Source organism: Pipistrellus kuhlii, unplaced genomic scaffold (genome assembly GCF_014108245.1).
Source record: "Pipistrellus kuhlii isolate mPipKuh1 unplaced genomic scaffold, mPipKuh1.p scaffold_m20_p_3, whole genome shotgun sequence".
Classification (NCBI taxonomy): Eukaryota; Metazoa; Chordata; class Mammalia; order Chiroptera; family Vespertilionidae; genus Pipistrellus; species Pipistrellus kuhlii.
Window position 1 is genome coordinate 46,379,877 of NW_023425529.1, and position 14,393 is coordinate 46,394,269.

At 52.0% G+C, this 14,393-nt stretch overlaps 1 protein-coding gene across 4 annotated transcripts in view; it reads left to right on the forward strand.

Annotated features, from left to right (window-relative positions):
- Window positions 1-14,393, forward strand: part of PDE1B (phosphodiesterase 1B) — a 29,424-nt gene that overhangs the window by 10,948 nt on the left and 4,083 nt on the right. For 3 of the 4 annotated variants that reach the window (XM_045588052.1, XM_045588051.1, XM_036456863.2), the window contains exons 3-10: window positions 7,711-7,824; window positions 8,712-8,894; window positions 9,012-9,078; window positions 9,665-9,781; window positions 12,373-12,513; window positions 12,898-12,998; window positions 13,105-13,230; window positions 13,353-13,454. In XM_045588052.1, the coding sequence (XP_045444008.1) occupies window positions 7,711-7,824; window positions 8,712-8,894; window positions 9,012-9,078; window positions 9,665-9,781; window positions 12,373-12,513; window positions 12,898-12,998; window positions 13,105-13,230; window positions 13,353-13,454 (951 nt within the window). Of the gene's footprint in view, window positions 1-2,073; window positions 2,216-7,710; window positions 7,825-8,711; window positions 8,895-9,011; window positions 9,079-9,664; window positions 9,782-12,372; window positions 12,514-12,897; window positions 12,999-13,104; window positions 13,231-13,352; window positions 13,455-14,393 lie in introns of those variants that run through there. The other variant, XM_036456862.2, reaches the window with a different exon arrangement.

The window sequence follows — 14,393 nt, forward strand, 5'->3', positions numbered from 1 at the left end:
TGGGACCCTTCAGCCCGCAGGCCAACGCTCTATCCACTGAGCCAAACCGGTTAGGGCAGTGTTTTTCAACCTTTTTTGGGCAAAGGCACACTTGTTTCATGAAAAAAATCATGAGGCACACCACCATTAGAAAATGTTAAAAAATTTAACTCTGTGCCTATATTGACTATATATAAAGTAATTCTCTTGAATAGGAATCAAATAAACACAAAGAAAGTATTTTATAATTACTTTATTATGAAATATTAAGTAAACAAAATAGTGAAAAATTATAAAATTCTTGTCTTGTCTGCACCTACAGCACACCAGGCAACATCTTGCGGCACACTAGTGTGCCGCGGAACAGCGGTTGAAAAACGCTGGGTTAGGGCTAGTCCTTTCTTTCTAAAAACACTAACCAGCTTGTGTGTGTGTGTGTGTGTGTGTGTGTGTGTGTGTGTGTGTGTGTGTTGGAGAGCACAGAGGAAGGAGTTGGACGCACAGAGTGTGGGTTTCAATTTTTCCCAACTTGGAAGCAGTCCTGCCTCCTGGCTACCGGGAGTTCCCTGGAAAACAACTTGTGGATATTTAACCTCTATTCCTCCCCTTGCTGCTGGATCCCACTTTTACTTGTCCCATTCCTCAGTGGAGCTGAGAAACAGCACGTTCCCAAACTTCATTTGTTTATAATCTTTCAAGGCTTTGGCACAGGGACAAGGTATTTTAATTTCTCCCTGCTTTTTGGGGGCAGGGGAGGGAGGGGGGAAGACTTCCTGTCATAAAATCCTGGCGCTCGGCCTGTTCTCCTTTCTCCTTTTCCTGTCCATACTCATCCCCACGGTTCCCCCGTCCTCATTTCCACGCGGCCCCAGCCTTAGACCCCGGATTAAGGAAACTGTAGTAGCAGAACTCTCTCCCCTGGATATGCCGGGCTTCACTCCCGGCTTTCATCCTTAGCCCCGCCCAGCCTCTCCGCTGACCAATCGCAGCCCCAGTGCACTTGTGTTGGTGATGTCATCTCTCAGCCCACCCGGAGGTGGGCTGTGTGCGCACTCCACTTCGCCCCAACCTGAGCAGGAGCAGAGAGAGCCTGGGGGAGGAAGAGGGGGTCTTTCTTTGGCCATCCCACCCCTCCTCTTCTCTTCCAGTTAATTCACTTATCCCCCAACCCCTGTTTTATAGATGAAAAAACTGGAGCTGGGAGTGTTCATGTGAGCTGCCTTGGTGTCTGTGAGCAAGTCCTCCTGATGGCCCTACACTGCGTGGGGGTGGGGACAGGGGCTCCTCTCCCGGTGGGAAGGTCACTGGGTAAGGATCCCCTGATCCCTGGCTTCAGCAAGCCCCTCCCGGGCAATTCCGAATTCTCCTCCTGCCTTGTTGCCATTCTTTCAGGTGGGTTCAAGCTCAGCTTGAAGAATGGCGGTGGGAAAGGCTCCTGGGAGGGGGCTGAGTCTCCACCCGCTCTGGTGGGCCCTTGCAGAGTCCCTTCCCCTCCCACTACAGACTTTCTCTCAGGACAGATGCAGGATGGTCCCGGACCCTCACCCTTAAAAAAAAAATAAAATAAAATAAAATATATATATATATATATATATATATATATATATATATATATATATATATATATATATATTATTGATTTTTACAGAGAGGAAAGGAGAGGGATAGAGAGCTAGAAACATCCATGAGAGAGAAACATTGACCAGCCACTGGGGATGTGCCTGCAACCAATGTACATGCCCTTGACCAGAATTGAACCCGGGACCTTTCAGTCCATCCACCGAGCCAAACTGGTTTCGGCTCTCCCTCACCGTTAAGCCTCCTCCTCACCCCTTCTCCCTCCCGGGAGCAGAGGCCTGGCCTGTGCTATTTCTGTCCTTTCTGGGGTTTTTCTGAGAACAGATTCTTGGTCTCAGTGTGTTTCAGATGTGAAACTTTTCCCGTGGCCTCTCACCCAGTTGCTGTGGGCTGGGTCTCTGCCTCATCACTGCCTTTTTCCTCCAGCCAGGCTCCTCCTGTCCCCCCCCCCCCCTCCCACCCCCTCGAAGTTCTCTCTGGTTGGTCAGTCACTCAATTCTGCCGAGACCTGGAGTAGGAAGTTAGGGGCCCAAGAGGGCGCCATTCCCCTCAGGGGCCCCGGTGGGGGGGGGGGCAGCATATTGATGCTCTGAAGACTGATGCCCATGGCAAATCCCGTTCCTGTGCAGAGGAGCCACCTCCAGGGCCCCATCCTCCGGTAGGTGGTAGGCGTGGGCGTCAGCGGTGAGGAAGGGAGAGGGGGGGAGGATGGCAGCTTGCTGTGGGTCCACCAGTTGTACTTTGGTGGAGGGGTGAGACTAAGACTTGACATTTAGTTAATGAATATGTTGTGTGTGTGTGTGTGTGTGTGTGTGTGTGTGTGTGTGTGTACTTCTCCATCTTTTACCCCATCCATCTTGCCCTTTCCTCATACTCTTCCTTACCCACCTCCCCTTCCTTTCTATCACTTCTTGACTGCAGCAAGTAGTCTTAGTAGAATTTCTCTGCTTCCTGACCCCCAGCATCCTTAGGACCTCACATTCCTCTGACATCTCTTCCTCTGGTGTCTTAAGAACCCAAAAGGAAAACAGGATTCTTCTCACAACTCTCAGCCCTTTTGCTTAACGCTGAGCCTCCTGCTTACAGTGATCCTTTGGGGAATGCAGATTCTGGAAGTAGTGCAGATCATCAGTCATATGAGAATTCAAAGAAATGGACTGGTGGGGGCTGAGGAAACGGAGCTCTTTTGGGGTTTAAGGATTATTACTGCCTAGAACCTTCTTTTCCAGTCAGATGCCCGGAGCTGGAAGACATGGGGCCTCCCAAGGGTTAGGGTCTGAGGCGTTTGCCATGGTGCAGGGACTGACGGTAAAGGGGAAGTGGTGGTGCTGGTGAAACAGAGTTAGGGGTGGAGGTGGAAGGAATGTTGGGGGATGTTAGGTCTGGATGAGGATGGGACAGGGTTGAGCATCCAGTTTTGCAGGAAAAGGGACCCTTCCCTGACAGATTCCCCGAGGACTGAATCAGAGGGGTTGGATTAACACTGATGTAGGGATGGGAGTAGGATTTCCTGCAGAAGAATGGTGAGGTGAGGATTTCGGGTGGGCCAAGGGAGACCTTAACTCTGAAGGACTTTAGAATCAGACAGGCCCTGCCAGGCCAGAAAGTGCCCTGTGGGGGTTATAGGATTTCAGGAAGGTTAAGTTCAGCACCTGGATCCTCCCAGCCGCCTGAGTCCAGGTTCCCCTTCTTGGACTCCCCCTTTGACAAATATTCCCTTTAGTTTTTCTTTCCCTCTCGCTTTGGGAGTATACGCTGCTGGTGTCTGGACTGTATTGAGTTTAGATTTTAACGGGAGCTATTCAGGAGCTCCTGGACAGGATCAGAGGTGGAGGCAGGAGGAGCTTGGAGGGAGGGTGTGTGGGAAGGCAGCCCACCATCTCCCTCTTCTCCCCAGGCTCTCCATCACAGAGAAACCCGGTTCAGAAAGTGCCATTGTGAGTTCTGGCAGATAGCTCTAATGAATTTGCCTTCTTTCCCATTTGTTTATTTAACGAACGTTTACTGAGCACATATTGTGTGCTCTGCGCACAGCAGCCAGGATAAACAAGTCACTGTCAGTGCCATCAAGACACACACAGTCTCCGAAACTGGTTTGGCTCAGTGGATAGAGCATCGGCCTGCGAACTGAAGAGTCTCAGGTTCGATTCCGGTCAAGGGCATGTACCTTGGCTGCGGGCACATTCCCAGCAGCAGGGAGTGTGCAAGAGGCAGCTGATCAATGTTTCACTCTCATTGATGTTTCTAACTCTCTATTCCTCTCTGTGAAAAATCAATAATAATAATAAAAAAAGCATGATGAGCATTAAAAAAAAAAAAGACATGCACAGTCTACTGTAGGTTGATGGACACTAACACTTCATGAAGGGTAGATGGCTGGCCCGGCTGGTGTGGCTCAATGGTTGAGTGTCGACCTATGAACTGGAAGAGTAGGGTTCAATTCCTGGTTAGGGAACATGCTCGGGTTCTGCCCCCCTCCCCCCCCCCCCCAGTGTGGGACATGAGAAGGCAGCCAATCAATGATTCTCTCTTAATCATTGATCTCTCTCTCTCTCTCTCTCTCTCTCCTTCTTCTCTGAAGTCCAATATATTTAAAAAAAAAAGGATAATGACTGAGATTCATGACTGTGATGGAATCAGTTCCAGCCTCTTTTCAATCTAATTACAAGATTGCGCTCCCTCCTGTCCATTAAAGCTCCAATAGTGTGAGTTATTGGCTTGCCGACCTGACTGAGATTGACTTGTTTTGTGACCTTGAACGAGTCACTCAGCCTCCTCTTCACGTGATTGGGAGGCTCAAGTGAGGGTTGTACTTGTAAAGGAGAGATCATGACCATTTTCTTTTTTTTAAATATATATTTTTTATTGATTTTACACAGAGAGGAATTGAGAGGGACAGAGAGTTAGAAACGTCAATGAGAGAGAAACATTGATCAGCTGCCTCTTGCACACCCCCTTCTGGGGATGTGCCCGCAACCAAGGTACATGCCCTTGACCGGAATCGAACCCGGGACCTTTCAGTCCGCAGGCCGACACTCTATCCACTGAGCCAAACCGGTCCCGGCGATCATGACCATTTTCATTCTCCCATTTCCTCTGTTAGGGGACTTCCTAAGTACCAATCTCCATCCAAACCAGACTCCCTTCTGGACTTGGGATGGAGAAGTCAGGCACTGGATTTGAAGGGGGTGAGCCTTGAGCTGGGTAGGGCCAGCGTGATGCTGGTCAGTTAATTCCAAGTCACATTCATAAAGACCCGGAGTATACGCCAGGCCTTTTGCACACATTCTTTCATTCAATCCTCTCATTAACAGACTTTCACAGGGAGTTTATTATCCTCCTCACTATTTTATAGGTGAAGGAATTGAGGCTCTAAAATAAAAGTCTTCAAACGTTAGTGTGCGTGAGAATCATCTGGATTGTTTGCTAATTGCAGATCCCTGAACCATACCCGCAGCTATTCTGGTTCAGATAGGTGTGTAATGAGACCTGGAATCCCAAATGTTCCCAAGTGTCCCAGGTGGTTCTGACACCAGTGGTCTCCAGGCCACATCTTGACAGACACTGGTTAAGGATTAGTGACTTGCCTAAGGGCTCAGAGTCAGGTTTGAATCCAGGATTGCTGCCCCTCCCTCGCCCCCCTCTCGCTCATTGTGAGGATAAGTGAGATAATGGAGGAGAAAGCGCCTTTAGAAATGTAGAGCTGGCAGCATTGTTAGCAATTATGCGAATACATGCAAATGAGCACCTGTGGGCTTGACTGTTCACCCTGGGAGTCTGCGCTGAGGTGATGTGTTTTGAGAGGCAGGTGGAGGGGAAAAGCGTTGGCGGAGGGCATTGACCCCGGGGGCAGAGCTTTTGGTTGTAAAAAGGGCTGACCAAAGTGGAAAATTAAGGCTGGGGCTGGCATGGGGTGGGGTGGGGGGAGAGAGGGGGGAAGTGGGACCAGAGGCCTTTCTTCCTAGGTTATGTGTCCCCAGGTTTGGGGGCCCCTGGCCACAGGGACTGCCCGCGAGCGGGAAGCCTGGCTGGAGCCTGGGCCCCAAAGGCGGAGTGTACCTCTTCGTTCCGCGATGGCTGGGGCGCGCTCTGGGAGATGCTGGCTCAGGTCCCCCTTTCTAGCTCATTGGCTGCAAAGCCTTTTCAGTGTCTAGCTTCTGTTCCCTCTACCTACTGGACTCCAGCTGGGCCGGGGCTTTACTGAACTGAGCCTCTACCAATGACCCACCGTCTGCACACGGAGGGGTGCAGCAGACAGGCTGGAAGAGGGATTTGAGGCAGCCCGCCCAGGCGGCTGCAGCGTCCCCCTCCCACCTCCCTGCTTTCCCTCCGCGCCGTGTGCATCCAGACAGGCCTGCAGGCAGGTGAGGGCGGGCCTGTGCCGCTTCCTGGGGCTGGCTTCTTTGGGCACCCCTCTTCCAGAGCTGCCGAGACCCCAGGAGTCCAGAGCTGCGTTCCTCCGGGAATGCCATTGTTCTCCCTCCCGCAGCGTCCCTGGGAATGGATGCTAATTTCAGCCTCTGGTCCCTGACTCATTCTCCTCTGCTCCCTGACTCAGAGGGTGACCTTGGGCTGCGGAAGCCCCTCTCCGTGGGGAATTGTGGTGGCCACTGTTTCGCCCCCATTTTGGTGGGGCTGGCAGGGCAGGGCTGGAGGAAGGGGCAAAGGGGAAAGTTTAATCACCTTTTAAACATCATCATCTGAAGTCAGAAAACGCTGTTTGCTCTGTGACTGCCCGGGCTGGACTCAACAGACTTCTAAGAAGCCTCCCAGTTAATCACCAACTCCTAGAGTTCACGAGTGCAAACTAGGGGGGGATTGTCCCTTCAGGCAACACCTTCAGTAAGGGAGACCCCTGGCCCCACACCCACCACGCTTGCTCTGGGGAAGCTGCTGCAGGGCTGTGGTAGGGGATGGGTCACCCTGGTCCTGTCCCGGGCAGGCAGGGGTTAATCCCGCTTTGCCCTGGTTGATGGATTCTGGGATCATAATCCATTAGCTCTGCCTGGATGGAGTGAGGCCAGGAGAAAGCGTTCAGATTGCTCTTTGTTCTGTGTCTCTGCCATCCCGCCAGGGACTGAGGGGCTCTGGGCATGCACCTCCCACCACAACCTGGAGACACAGGGAGAGGATCTCGGGTCCTCTTTTGATCTCTGTTGATCCCAGAGCCCTCTCTCATGGGGGGAAATAAGCAGTTTCAGTTCTTGGTTACTCCGACAATGAAACAGACCGTAGACCATCCCAAAAACATCCCCCAGGAGCTTGTACCTGCCCAATTCTGCTGAGCCCCGGCAGTCTGAACAAGAATGTTCAGGAAACACTGATTCAAGGGGAGTGCTAAGAGGTCAGAGATGGATGGGGACAATGGAGTCAGGAAAAGCCTGGAATTACACCTGGATGGGGGGATGGGGGTGTAGATACATTTATTTCTTTTTAAAAAATATATACCGTATTTTTCGGACCATAAGAAGCACCAGTTTTTAGAGAAGGGAAATGAAGAAAAAAAGATTCTGAAACAAATAGTGTCCTAAAATATTTTATGTGCATTAAAACCCAACATCACAGTCATAAACACATATAATCAACCCTGTAAAGTAAACAGCAGCATTTAGAACCATTTTAGAGCCGGGCAAGCACACAGAGACCACACAGAGCTGGGCAAGTAAAAAAACTTTTTTTAAAAAAAGTATATGTGTAGGCTATATTTGGACCATAAGACGCAGGGACTTTTTCCCCCCACTTCTGGGGGAAAAAAAGTGCGTCTTATGGTCCAAAAAATATGGTATTTTTACTGATTTTTCACAGAGAGGAAGAGAGAGGGATAGAGAGTTAGAAACATCGACGAGAGAGAGACATTGATCAGCTGCCTCTTGCACACCCTCCACTAGGGATGTGCCCGCAACCAAGGTACATGTCAAGGAATCGAACCGGGGTCCTTTCAATCCGCAGACCGATGCTATATCCCCTGAGCCAAACCGGTTTCGGCTAGACACATTTCATATGGTCAGTGGCAGCAGCCTGAGATGAAAAACATTAGCTGTTCTTAGCCTTCCTGTTAGAAGGACCAGTGATTTATGGAAGACTTACGGGTATCCTGCCTGCAGGACAAGGTAGCAGTGCCCGAGCAGGGTGTCTGTCCCCCGCCCTTCCCAGGCTCCGCTACATGGTGAAGCAGCTGGAGAACGGGGAGGTGAACATTGAGGAGCTGAAGAAGAACCTGGAGTACACAGCGTCCCTGCTGGAGGCCGTCTACATAGACGAGACGCGGTGAGCGTGGGGGCAGGGGGATGCCGGGCAGGGAGAGACCTCCCCACGGAGGAGGGAGATGCCACACAGGCACAGGAGCCCAGACCCGGGGGCTCGCAGGAAGCCGGGGCAGAGACCTGTGCTGGGGCCAGAGTGGGAAGAAGAGTGAGGTGGGCAGAGGGGAGAGCTGGAGGTAGAAATCCTGGCAGAGATAAAGAGGCAGAGGAACAGACGCAGGGTTGTAGAGACGGAGGCAGACAGGTGTCAGGAAGGAGAGCAGATAGTGGTCTTAAAGCTCACCTGGTGTCAGCCTCCCTCCCCGTGTGGAGTCCCTCAGGCCCTGCCCTGCCCGGGGCGGGAGCCACTGGCCTCCTGTGGCCACTGAGGCTTGAAATGTGGCGACTGTGAAAACAAGACTTAGAAAACAGAATGTAAAATGTCTCGTCAGTATATGTTATATCGGTTCCACATTGAAATGACAATCTTTTGGGTGTCTTAGGTTAAAGACAATTTATCATTAAAATGAATTTCATGTTTGTTTGTTTTTTTAAATTTTTAAATTTTTATTTTTTGCATTTTAAACGTGGCACCTGGAACATTTAAAGTTACATTTTATCCTGTGGGACAGCGCTGCTGGCCGGCAGATCCCTGGTAGGCGGTGTTCCAGTGTCTGCTCGGACACTTCCAGAGCCGGGATGCTCGCTCACTACCTCACAGGGTGACCGGTTTTATGACTGGGGACCTGAGACAGAGAAACAGAAATAAAAAGACGCAGAGAGAAAAAGCAAGAGAAGGGAGAGAGCCGGCCTCGGAATGGCTGAGGCGTGGGGTGTGGCTGGGCCCGGGTCGGTGGGCTGGGGCAGCACTTCTTATCTTTCCTCTGTGACGCCCGCCCTCCGGTGCCGCAGGCAAATCCTGGACACGGAGGATGAGCTTCAGGAGCTGCGGTCCGACGCTGTGCCTTCGGAGGTGCGGGACTGGCTGGCCTCCACCTTCACGCAGCAGACCCGGGCCAAAGGCCGCCGCTCGGAGGAGAAGCCCAAGTTCCGCAGCATCGTGCACGCCGTGCAGGCGGGGATCTTCGTGGAGCGGTGAGGCCTGCTGCGCTCTGTTCGGCCTGACCCCGCCCCCAGCCGCCCTGTCCGCCAACGGGTCAGACCCCACTTCGCAGGCCTTCACACCAGGCCTCTTGTCACTGTGTCCCGTAGGATGTTCCGGAGATCCTACACCTCCGTGGGCCCCTCCTACTCCACTGCGGTCCTCAACTGTCTCAAGGTGAGGCTGGGTTTCCGGGAACGGGGAAAGGTCAGGGTGAGGAGGCGGGAATAGCCGTTGGGACTTGCAGACTCTGTGGAGGGGGTGACTTTGCCTTCCCTTTAAGTGCTAGTCTCATGTTCCTCAAAACAACGTTTTTTCGCCAAAACCGGTTTGGCTCAGTGGTGGAGCGCCGGCCTGGGGACTGAAAGGTCCCGGGTTTGATTCTGGTCAAGGGCATGTACCTTGGTTGTGGGTACATCCTCACTAGGGTGTGTGCAGGAGGCAGCTGATCGATGATTCTCTCTCATTGATGTTTCTAACTCTCTATCCCTCTCCCTTCCTCTCTGTAAAAAAAAAAAATAAAAAAAAATCAATAATATATATATATATATATTAAATACAAACAAACAAACAAAAACAATGTTTGCCCACTCCAGAGGCAAACTCCCGCCCCTCTGTCTGTGTAACATGGGGCGATGTCTGGGAAGAAAGAAGCCTATCCACCACCTCCTTGTTTACAGCTTCCCTCCGTGTAACTGTGGGAAGCCCGCTCTGCTGCCGCCTGGAGCCGGGCGCGCCCTCCTAGTCCGTCGTTTCTCCACAGAACCTGGACCTCTGGTGCTTTGATGTCTTTTCCTTGAACCGGGCGGCCGAGGACCACGCTCTGAGGACCATCGCGTTCGAGCTGCTGACTCGGCATAACCTCATCAGCCGCTTTAAGGTTGGGTCACATCCTATCCCCGCCTTTGGGCGTGATTCTCCTGTTCTAGAAGATTCCCAACCAGTGGATTCCATAGGATCCCTCACGTAGTCCCATTGGCAGGGGAGTCTCCTCATGCCCACTCCGGTCTGGTCTTTCTGTCACTCTCTGCAGCCCCGGCCTCTGATCGGATTGTGCTTCCTGGGCTAAGATTCTAGGCCTGTAACTGTGGAGCCTAGGATTCTGTTCTCTCCCCTTTGCTTTCCCTCCGGGCTGGTTGGACGTTCACCGCCTCCTTTCAGCTGTGCTGCCTCCTGCCTGTGGACACCAGAGGCTGCAAGCCCAGATGCTGTCAGTGCTTTGGGACTAGAGTCTCTCCATGTGCTTGGGGGGAGGGGGAGGGGATGGAATTGGCTCCCCGCTCTCCCACCTAGTGCTAATCTCTGTCCAAGGCATTTATGAGAGGCTCAGCTCTTGGCAGTGCTGGGTAGGGCTGTGTGAGGGGAGGGTGTGTGTGTGTGTGTGTGTGAACTCCATTTGCTCCTCAGCGTGGCTGGCCAAGAAGAATATAGGATTCAAGTCCTCTCCAGATCCTGTGCCAGGAGGAAATGCCTTTGGGAATAGAGGCTGGGAAAAAACATTTCCACGTGGGAAACCACAGCTGGAAGTAGAGGGTGAAGGGTGTGAGGAGTCGCAGTGGGGACTTGGGCCAGTGGGCAATAGGTGTTAGCCCAAAGGAAACGTGTGTTCTGAGGGGCCCATGGCGGGGTGGGAGTGGGTGAGAGGAGTGTGGTTCGAGGGGCCCCTCCAGAGGACTTTGAAAGGTCATCCTCCCTCCTGTGCCCCCATTTCTCCCTAAGGGACTACTGGACACTGTGCATTCTGCCTTCCCTCCGCCGACTCCGCCTTTTAGAAGGCCCCCAAGATGGCTGCCAGGCCTTTCCCGAGGTGCCCAGTTGGGATTTTGTTCAGTGTCTTCCTGAGGCCTGTCCTTCTGCGGATTTATCTTCTTCCCCTTGATCCTGCCCAGAGAACGGCAGGGTCCTCTGTTCCTCCAGGCTTTCCCCAGCTCATGTTCCTCCAAACTGGTTCTCCGGCACATTCCAGGCACAGCTTCCTTTAAACTCTGCTTCCTCACCTGGAAGGACTGGTTTGGGGGGGACCCTAAGCGTAATTGCATCAGGTTAGGATTGGCCCAACCCCAGTCCACCTTGCTCCGAGGCAGAGAGGGGAGGCTTATTGCCTTAGTGTTCACTCATGGTACAGCCCCCAGTTGGAGCTGTCCTTCTCAGACACCACATCCCCTTCCTGGACACCCAACCCTCCTCTGCTCCTTCCATTTCCTTCCCCTTCCCCTTCCCCTCTGCTTCCCTTCCCTTCCCTTCCCTTCCCTTCCCTTCCCTTCCCTTCCCTTCCCTTCCCTTCCCTTCCCTTCCCTTCCCTTCCCTTCTCTTTCCCTCTCTCCCCTTCCCCTTCTTCCTTCCCTTCCCTTTTCTTGCCCCTCTCCTCTCCCTCCTCTTCCCCTCCCCTCCCCCTTCTCCTTTCCCTTCCTTCCTCCCTCCCCTCCATCCCTTCCCCCTCCACTCCTTCCCCCTCCCCCTTATCCCCTCCAGTTTCCCTCCTCCTTCCTCTCTCCTCCATCTTTCCCTTCCCTCCCCTTCCCTTCTCTTCCCCTTTTCCTTCCCTTTCCCTTTCTCCTTCTGCTCTCGTCCCCCTCCCGTTGCCCTCTCCCTCCCCTCCCCTTCCCGTCCCTTTCCTCTTTCCCTTCCCTTTTCTCCAGGGACACCATGGCAATGTAAAAGTAAGGGCAGTTGTTATGGAAACAGTCCTTTAAAATGCCCTGAATTTGGGGCACAGCCCTCCAGGGGTGGAGATGGGGGACATTAGGGTCTGATTGATGAGTGGCACATCCTCTGTGTCTAGTTACTTTCACTCATCTCTACAGAAGCTTCCTCAGCTCCTGAACCTTGCTCTCCTCCTAGCCTCAGGAGATCCAGAGACAGGTGCAGACACCAGCCCCGTCCTCTAGGAGCCTTGAGTCTTTGAAGGAGGCAGGCATACCCCAAGGGCATATGCTGGACAGACAGAATTGGTTAGCTTGTGTGGGTAAGGGTGGGGGCAGGCTTCTCAGAGGAGGGGGTAATCTACCTCTGGCTGGAAGGGTCCTCTGTACATCCTCCTATTGTTTTCTCTGAGCCCTTACCCATGGCACTGGATTGGGTTGCGGTGGGTGGTTGAAAGGTAGGAGGGAAACTGTCTTTCCTTTTTAAAAAAAATCTCCAGGGAAATAATAATAATAACTATAGCTACTCTTTAGAGAGCACTTACTAAGTCCCTTGCACTTATCTCGTTAAATTCAAGGTAGGAGGTGGTATCTTCATTCTGCAATTAAGTATCTGAGGCTCAGGGAGGCATGTGACTTGCCCAAGGTCGCATAGCCAGCAGGTGGTAGAGCCAGGATGTGCCCTAGGTTCACCGGACTGCTGAGCCAGTGCTCTCTCCCTGCGCCACGCTGCCTTCCACAGAAAAATGGCATTGCTGAGCTCAGGCCTGGGCCGCCTGCCATTCCTGCAGATCCTCCACGTAGCTCTGCTTCCTCCCTCCTACTGCAGATCCCCACTGTGTTTTTGATGACTTTCCTGGATGCTTTGGAGACTGGCTATGGGAAATACAAGAACCCTTACCACAACCAGGTCCACGCCGCTGACGTCACTCAGACAGTCCACTGCTTCTTGCTTCGCACAGGGATGGTGGTAGGTGCCCGGAGATTACTCCGCTGTGATTTAGGGCTTCATGACTGCATAACTGGGGTGTATACTCCCATTTCCCTCCTTCTCTCTTTGGTTCCTCCTTTGGCATCCCACGGTTTTCAGAGTCAAATTGGACTTACTCTGTGGAATTCCTGGGTGGACCATCAATTCACGGGATGTGTACTGGGATGCACTGGGAGGGTTGCAGGTTGGAATGGAGGAGGGTCTTTGGTCATTCCCTGAGCTGAGAAACCTGGCTGCGTTAGCCCAGCAGCTGGCCTTGAAGAGTGGAAGGGTGGTGTGAGTGGTCCAGCCTGTATGTGGAGATTGGGGGGCAGTGACTCAAAGAGGGCTGGCCCCCTCTCATCCTCTGTCTCTTCCTCCCAGCACTGCCTGTCAGAGATCGAAGTCTTGGCCATCATCTTCGCAGCAGCCATCCATGACTATGAGCACACGGGCACTACCAACAGCTTCCACATCCAGACCAAGTGAGGGGTGGGGTGTGGCAGGGCAGCAGGGGCTGAATGGAAGTGGAGAGGTTGCCAGAATTTCCATTCAACAGGGGGCTGACCATGATGACCTTTGGCTTTGCAGGTCAGAGTGTGCCATTCTGTACAATGACCGCTCCGTGCTGGAGAATCACCACATCAGCTCTGTTTTCCGAATGATGCAGGATGATGAGATGAACATTTTCATCAACCTCACCAAGGATGAGTTTGTGTGAGCAGGAGCCAGGAGTGGGCCTCCCTGCAAGACCTCCTAATCCCCCCCCCCCTCTACTCCCTGGACCTCCTGCCACCAATGCTGTGGGGCTAATCATTCTTCTGGTTCTGTCCATTCAGAGAGCTGCGGGCCCTGGTCATCGAGATGGTCTTGGCCACAGACATGTCTTGCCATTTTCAGCAAGTGAAGTCCATGAAGACAGCCTTGCAGCAGCTGGAGAGGTGGCATCTGGTGGGGTGTGGCCGGGGCTAGGCCAGAGCAAGGGGTGTGTGAATCGGGGGGCATACACATGGGTGATTGGTGTGCCAAGTCTTTACCTGGATGTAGAAGCTCTCCTGGCTCCCGATAGCTGAGTGTGTGTGTGTGTGTGTGTGTGTGTGTGTGTGTGTGTGACAAGTGTGTGCACATGGCCCTGGGTTTAGGTACAGTCTAGGCAGCTGGTATACTGGAGAGTACTTTGGGCTGGGAGTCTGAGATGGACATTATCATCTCAGCTTCAGGACAGACTTACTCTGGAATGCTGGGAAAATCATTCAATCCATCTGGACTCATTCCCTTATCTGTGAAATGTGAAAATGATATGCCTCCCTCCTCAACAGCTTGCCACCAGTTCCTACTATAAGCATGCTATTGAGAGAGTCATGTGAGGTTAAAGACAAAAACACAGAATAAAGGCCATAATTACAGCTAATGTTGCTTAAATGTATGAAAGTTGCTAAATGTGTGTAAGAGAGAACAGACTACATGTGTGTCCTGAAGGTGTGTATTAATGTGCCATTGTGTGGGAGAATGTGCTGTGTCAGAGCATATCATTGTTAGAAAATAATAATAATAATAATAATAATAATAATTATAGATAACATCTACTGAGTACTTACTATGTACCAGACATTTTTCTAAATACTTTTATATGTTGCATGCCATTTACTTCTCAGAACAAGTCTGTGTGGCAGATTCTGCTATTATTTCCACTTAGGATTTGAGGAAAATGAAATACAGAAATTTAAGTAACTTGCTCTATGTCACACAGCTAGTGTGTGATAGGTGTAGTGAGGACTGAACCCAGACTCCTGCTTCTAAGAGCCTGGGCTGCTTGCTCTGTGTGTGTGTGTGTGTGTGTGTGTGTGTGTGTGTGTGTATCCTCAGGAGAATGTTTGAAG